Source organism: Colobus angolensis, unplaced genomic scaffold (genome assembly GCF_000951035.1).
Source record: "Colobus angolensis palliatus isolate OR3802 unplaced genomic scaffold, Cang.pa_1.0 Scaffold123, whole genome shotgun sequence".
In the NCBI taxonomy this organism is placed as follows: domain Eukaryota; kingdom Metazoa; phylum Chordata; class Mammalia; order Primates; family Cercopithecidae; genus Colobus; species Colobus angolensis.
This window is the reverse complement of record NW_012113475.1, coordinates 53,785-61,036: the sequence shown is the minus strand read 5'-3', so window position 1 is coordinate 61,036 and position 7,252 is coordinate 53,785. Positions and strand designations below refer to the sequence as shown.

Sequence of the window (7,252 nt, the reverse complement as noted above, 5' to 3'; positions counted from 1 at the left end):
AAACAACAACAACAAAAAAATATATATATATATATGTATATGTATATATTTTCTTTTGCAGCCTTTGACATCTTAGGAGTTCCTCACTCCTGAGAAATGAGCAAAGACACTTTTTCACATTCGGAAGAAAATAATTTTCACCTAGAAAAGATTTTCCCACATGCAGTAAGAATTAGCCTGAGGTGAAATTGTTGGTATGCAACAGTTCCTCTAGTCCCACAAGCTGACTGAGAATGCAGCTGGGTTAAGAACTATTGGGACTGCCAAGGGGGTTGTACAAAGGCAAGTAATAGCAACAAGGGTTAAGTGAGTACCACCTAGTGGCCAGGAGTGGGTACAAGATGTGTATCACCATATTTTGAACCAGTCAGCAAACTTAAGGCCAAGTTAACAAGAAAGGACCAAGCAAAGGAGAATCCATATGAGTTACACCAGCTGCAGACAGATCAGCAAGGCATCAATCTCCAAAGAGGCAGAGGGCAGCCTAAGACCCTTTATACTGCTATTTCTACTTCTCTTCCCTTTTACACCCAGGTGCCATATTGGAGAGCTTGGAGGAAGGAGCAGAAATAGAAGACTCAAATATTGAGCATTACAGGAATTATTTCAACTATTGGATCAGACCAAATGTTAAACCAAATAGGAGTGAAATCAGATTTTCTTCTGTAGCAGAAAGACAACATAAATAAGATCTATTTTTTAATTGATCGTACACAGTAAAAATGGTAAAGTGTACTCTTGGCTTCTAAGTACTAAAGCAATGTGAGATTTAGTCAATCCCTCATATATACAAAGATCCTGAAAAAACACCATTCCTTCTAGTCAGACAACAGAGTAAAGTGGTATGAAGGAAGTAAACAATATTAATTAGGAATTATAACTTACGGTGGTCTAACAGAAAATTACTTTATAAAATGAAAGAATTCTATAACAACCTACAGAGTTCTCTGTGTTGGACTTTGTGAGCAAGAATAACAAAATTCGCAAATTAAACCTACTTGAAACATTTCATTTTAAATATTTTCCAGTGTTTTAAATGAAGGTAAATCTTATGTAAGTATTACCTTTTCTTTAAAAAACTCGCCGTCAGACAAGCAGGAGATGAAAATATCATTCTAATTTCACTATAAAAGTAATAACAAGGGGTAAGTCACAACATACCATAAAGCATGCCTTTTAAAAATCTTATTATGTCTGAATAAGTAAATGATGATGTGGAATCATTATTAACGAAAATAACTACTCTCTTAAGAGTCTCCCAAATCCTGGGTATACTTTGTTCATATTATTTCTAAATCTCACCAAAACCTTTTGTAGTTGATTTGTTCAAGTCATGTAGGTTTAACTAAAACCTATCCCTGTGAAGACCAAAACTCATAAAATTCCAAAGGGTAAACTATGAATATATGAACACAATCCACCTTATTGATGGCTTTGTGAGCTTTTTTGATTCACTCCTGCAACTCCCTCACCTAGTAAGGCACCTGGGATATCACATGTCCTCCATATATCTATAAATGAGTACATTGATGACCTATAAATGAGTACATTGATGACCTAGTCACAATGTAGAAGAGAATCATTGATGACCTAGTCACAATGTAGAAGAGAATCATGGTCAAAATACAAATACCTTCACAACAAAACCAAAACCTCTATCTTAGGATAAAATTACCAAAGCCTCAGAACCAGATAAAAGTGGCTTATAACTTATCAGACAGAGCCACCTTTTAGCCACGTCACATTCAGTACTTCTTTTCACTGCTATCCATTTTTCTGCCATGGACTGGCTAATTCGGCTTATTTCTGGCAGGGTTTTCCTGGGAGCACTTGTGGAACTAGTATCCTTCAGGGAAGGAGAAAACAAGAATGATCAGGAACACACACACATTCAGTAGTAAATTACACAGTAAATCATCTGGCATGGGTGGTAAATAGGCCCTGCCGTCTTGGGTGGTAGCATTTGGTGGGAGGAGTTTTGGCGTCAGACCAGTAGGGCTATTCCACCTCTGAGCCTGGGCCACTTTGCTTGGTTTGAGCCTTAGTTTCATCACTAAAAAAAAAAAAAAAAAAAAATGAACACAGGGCTTCATACAGATATTCATTGCAGCATTATTCACAATAGCCAAAAGATGGAAACAACTCATGTCCGTCAACAGATGAATAGATTTTTAAAATATACATAAAAAATGAATATTATTCAACCTTAAAGGAATGAAATTCTGGCTGAGCACAGTGGCTCACACCTGCAATCCCAGCACTTTGGGAGGCTGAGGTGGGCGGATCACCTGAGGTCAGGAATTTGAGACCAGCCCAGTCAATATGGTGAAACCTTGTCTCTACTAAAAATACAAAAAATCAGCCAGGCGTGATGGTGGTCACCTGTAATCCCAGCTACTCAGGAGGCGGAGGCAGGACGCTTGAGCCTGGGAGGTAGAGGTTGCAGTGAGATGAGATCATGCCATTGCACTCCAGCCTGGGCAACAAGAGTGAAGCTCCATCTCAAAAACAAAAAACAAAAAACAAAAAACAACAGAAAAACAAAGGAATGAAATTCTGACACATGCTACACAACATGGATGAATTTTGAAGACAAGCTAGTGAAATAAGCCAGATACAAAATGACAAATACTGTATGATTCCACTTATATGAAGTATCTAGAGTAGGCACATTCATGGAGACAGAAGGTAGATTCAAGATTACCTAAAGCTGGGGGCGGAGAGGGGGAATGGGGAGTTATTATTTAATAGTTACAGAATTTCTGTTTGGGGTGATGAAAAAGCCTTAGAGTTGGATGAGATGGATAGTGGTGAGAGTTGTACAATATTATGAAAGTAATTAATGTCACTGTCACTACATTGTATACTTAAAATGATTAAAATGGCAAGTTGCATTTATAGGTATTTTACCACAATAAATAAAGGGAGATAATAATACCTACCTCTCTGGGTTCTTGTTAAGATTCAATTATAGTAGGTATAAAAAGCTTTGGGTTTATAATAGGCACTCAATAATCAGTTTTCTTGTTCCCTTTAATCACCCACAAGTGTTTACTTTTATGTCCGTGACGCTCAAATTGTTATGTGCATCCGAATCACCTGGTGGGTGATTCTGGTGGGCTTGTTAAAGTAGATTGCTGGGCTCCACCCCATAATTTCTAATTCAGTGGGTCAGGGTAGAGCACAAGAATTTGCATCTAACAAATTCTCCAGTGATGCTGATGCTGCTGGTTTGGGGACCACACTTTGAGAACCATCATTCTATATAATACTTTAGAGCAAATAACCCAGCCAGGGGTTTCAAAAATCACTGTCTGGAAAGAAAAATCCATTTTCAATATAGTCTTCCAAAGGCATTGGTGCTCTAACTTATACCTATGCCTCCACTGCACTTGTTGTGAGCCAGGAAATCCTGCATCATTTTGGTTTAATGCTGAAATAAAAGACCCCTTGAAAAAGACAGGTAACCACGGCTCTTAAAGTTCCCTTCAGCTTCTTGATCTGAGTCCTGGGTTTTCCCTGTAGTTTGATCAAGAGGAAGTTTTTTCCCCCACATCCCAGGAAACTTGGGACAATGAGGTGCTCCCTCTTGGCACTTACATATCATTTCTTTATTTTCTGCTTCAAAATCCCTAGCTCCTCCCAAATGCAAGGCACGAGACTATGTCATCTGCCTCCTCTTCTTTTGTAATCTTCTCCCAATGTCCTGGGTCACTCCCCTTCATTCATCGAAAGCTTTGGCACCTTGCTGGCTGTCTTCCTCACAGCATGATTCCCATGGTCACCCTTCCTGCCCTCGCTCTTGGTAACTTCAGAATTGATGAACATTATCTATCTCCCACCTTCATCTTTCAATTCTTAATCATCTCCACTCTTTTCCTCTGCTCCACCGCAGCCACACATGCCCTGGATCAGGGTTTCCAAACTGACACTATTGATATTTTGGGTCAGATAACTCTGTTGTGAGCAGTTGTCCTGTGTATCATAGGATGTTTAGTGGCATCACTGGCCTCTGCCTATCAGATGTCAGTAGCAGCCACTCCCAACACCGTGCTCTCCCCTAGTTATGACAAACTACAATGTCTCCAGACATTGCCAAATGTTTCCCGGAGCACGAAATCACCCCTAGTTGAAAACCACTGCCCTAGATATAGGTGAGAAGCTGGATGTTATAATTATCAATTGTTCCATCTTCTAAATTTCTACCGGAAATGTTCTCTTCTCTGACCATCATACACCATCTTTCAGATTCACCTCCTTTAGAGTAAAACCCGCAGTCCAAGATTCTTTTGTGCACCGGGATCTCCAGTTCATTAGCCCTGTTGTTTGTCCATGATTCATCACCCTCTTTTGTCCCCCTCACCCAGGTTAAATTCCATGGTTCATCACTATAATCACACCTATAACTCTTTTGTCCATTTCCTATTGTACTTACCTAGCAAAATTCCGTCTGTAATTAAACTTGACTCTGAATTACTCCAAAATCCAACTGAAGCAGCCCAACATCACTGGAGAAAGCTGCACAACTGTGCAGACTGATTTCACGTTAAGCCTATGACCACAGATTTCAAATGGGCACCTGACACTGTCTATTGGATTCCAAGGCTGCCTGCTTTTTCCCTCTCTAAGACAACTGCCGCAACCCTTCCTTTTCTTCCTAAACCTTTCATACTCCTCTGCTTGCTCATGCTCAGATGGGGACCTTGCCTTATGCATCACTGAAAATTGAAGCAACTAAGCAAGAACTAATCACCTTCCCACCATCAACCTACCTGCACCTGCATGTTTCTTATTACAGCAGAATAAATACATCTGTTCATACCCCTTAATCATGCGTTAGATTCTGCTTCCTCTCTCCTACTCTCAGACATTGCTTCTGTAATTATTTACTCTTTCCTTCTCTTTCTTTTTTTTTTTTTTTTTTTTTGAGATGGAGTCTTGCTCTGTCGCCTAGGCTGGTAGGCTGGAGTGCAGTGGCGCAATTTCGGCTCACTGCAACCTCCGCCTCCCGGGTTCACGCCATTCTCTGCCTCAGCCTCCCAAGTAGCTGGGATTACAGGTGCCTGCCACCATGCCTGGCTAATTTTTGCATTTTTAATAGAGATGGGGTTTCACCATATTGCCCGGGCTGGTCTTGAACTCCTGACCTCATGATCCACCCGCCTCGGCCTCCCCAAGTGCTGGGATTACAGGCGTGAGCCACCACACCCGGCCTATTCACTCTTTCTTGTGCAGCATGAGAAAGCCTCCCACAGTTCTCTACTCTCCTTCACATCAAAATTTCTCAGAGCTGTCAGAGGCATTGTTTGCACTTGTTCCTCTTCTATTCTCTTTCTGGCCCGCTCGGTTCAGGTTTCCTTCTCTCTCCTTTGCAATAACACAATCTTACCAAAGCAAAAGTAAACTATGCACTCCTCTTACTTGACCACTCGGCTGTATTTGACAGAATTGGCCACTTTCTCCTTCTGGAAATACAGCAGTCCCCCTTATCCATGGGGGATGTGTTCCACCAAGACCCCCAGTGGATGCCTGAAACCATAAACAGTACCAAACCCCATATAGACTATGTTTTTTCCTATTCATCCATACATATGATCAACTTTAATGTATAAATTAAACACAGTAAGAGATTAATATCAACAACTAATAAAATGAAACAATTTTAACAATTTACTGTAATAAAACATATGTAAATGTGGTACCCCTCTCTTTCTCTCAAAATAGCTTTTTATACTGTATTCACCCTACTTCTTGTGACGAAGGGATGAAGTGGAATGGTGTGAGATTTCATCATGCCACCCAGAACATGTGATTTAAAATTTACGAGTTGTTTATTTCAGAATTCTCCATTCAGTATTTTTAGACCACAGTTGAATGTGGGTAACTGAAACTGTGAAAAGCAAAACTGTAGATAAGAGGTACTACTGGGAGCCAGGCACAGTGGTGCACACCTGTGATCCCAGCACTTTGCCAGGCCAAGGTGGGCAGATCACTTGAGCTCAAGAGTTCAAGACCAGCCTGAGCAACATGGCAAAACCCCGTCTCTACAAAAAACAGACAAAAATTAGCTGGGCATTGTGGTGTGAGCCTGTAGCCCTGGCTACTTGGGAGGCTGAGGTGGGAGGATGGCTTATGCCTAGGAATTTGAGGCTGCAGTGAGCCAAGACTCCAGCCTCGGTAACAGAGTGAGACCCTGTCTCAAAACAAACAGAAAAACAACCAACCAAACAAACAAACAAACAAAAACAAAAGAGAGGACCTCTGAACGGGTGCTTTCTTCTCTTGGCTTGTTTGGCCAGCCTCTCCCGATTTTCCTTTCTTCAGAAACTGCTCCTTCTTAATCTGTTTTTCTGGATCCTCCACTGTCTGACCTCTAATGGAGATGCTTGATTTTGTCCCCCTTCTTTTCTCATTTGCACTCTCTCTCGGTGAGCTTTCATCCAGGTCCCCGGCTTTAAATCCCGTCTGTGGGATGATAACTGCCGTGTTTATATTCCATTGCCAGCATCCTCCCTGAGCCCCGCATTCACATATCCAGCTCAGTCTCTAGGTCTCCTTTCCAAGCATATTTCTGATCGGTCCCCCCTCACATATCTGACCCCAGCTTACAGAACTGGCTCCGTCTTGTAGAGCTCTTCATCCTTTCTTCCTATGGTTCTGCCTCACTGGCCTTCTGTCACACACACCAAACTCATTCTTGCCTCACAGTCTTTCTGTGTGCAGTTCCCTCTGCTCTGTGCATTCTTTCTCTGGACCTAAGCATGGCTAAACTCTCTGCTTAACTGTCATAGCCTCTACAAGGACTTTTCTGACAGGCTTTACTAAAGAACACCACCTCATCAATCTCAAACAATTGATTTGTTTTCTTCAGAGTACTTGTCACTGTCTAATGTAATTTTTTTTTTTTTCTTGAGACAGAGTGTTGCTCTGTACCCCAGGCTGCAGTGCAGTGGCACAATCTCAGCTCACTGTAACCTCCACCTCCTGGGTTCAAGCGATTCTCCTGCCTCAGCCTCCCAAGTAGCTGGGTTCAGGCAATTCTCCTGCCTCAGCCTCCCGAGTAGCTCATGCCACCATGCCCAGCTAGTTTTTGTATTTTTACTAGGGATGGCATTTTGCCACATTGGCCAGGCTGGTCTCGAGCTCCAGACCTCAAATGATCTGCCTGCCTTGGTCACCCAAAGTGCTGGGATTACAGGCATGAGGCACTGTGCTGAGCCCCTAATACAATCTTATTTATTTTGCATTCACA

The 7,252-nt window shown here is 41.7% G+C and overlaps 1 protein-coding gene across 1 annotated transcript in view; it reads right to left on the bottom strand.

Annotated features, from left to right (window-relative positions):
• The window catches only part of HERC6 (HECT and RLD domain containing E3 ubiquitin protein ligase family member 6), a gene marked incomplete at its 5' end in the record, with an annotated part of 84,727 nt that overhangs the window by 53,248 nt on the left and 24,227 nt on the right, over positions 1-7,252 (bottom strand). Inside the window, 2 exons of the mRNA XM_011933031.1 lie at positions 1,065-1,124; positions 1,728-1,846. Coding sequence (XP_011788421.1) covers positions 1,065-1,124; positions 1,728-1,846 — 179 coding nt within the window. The remainder of the gene's footprint in view (positions 1-1,064; positions 1,125-1,727; positions 1,847-7,252) is intronic.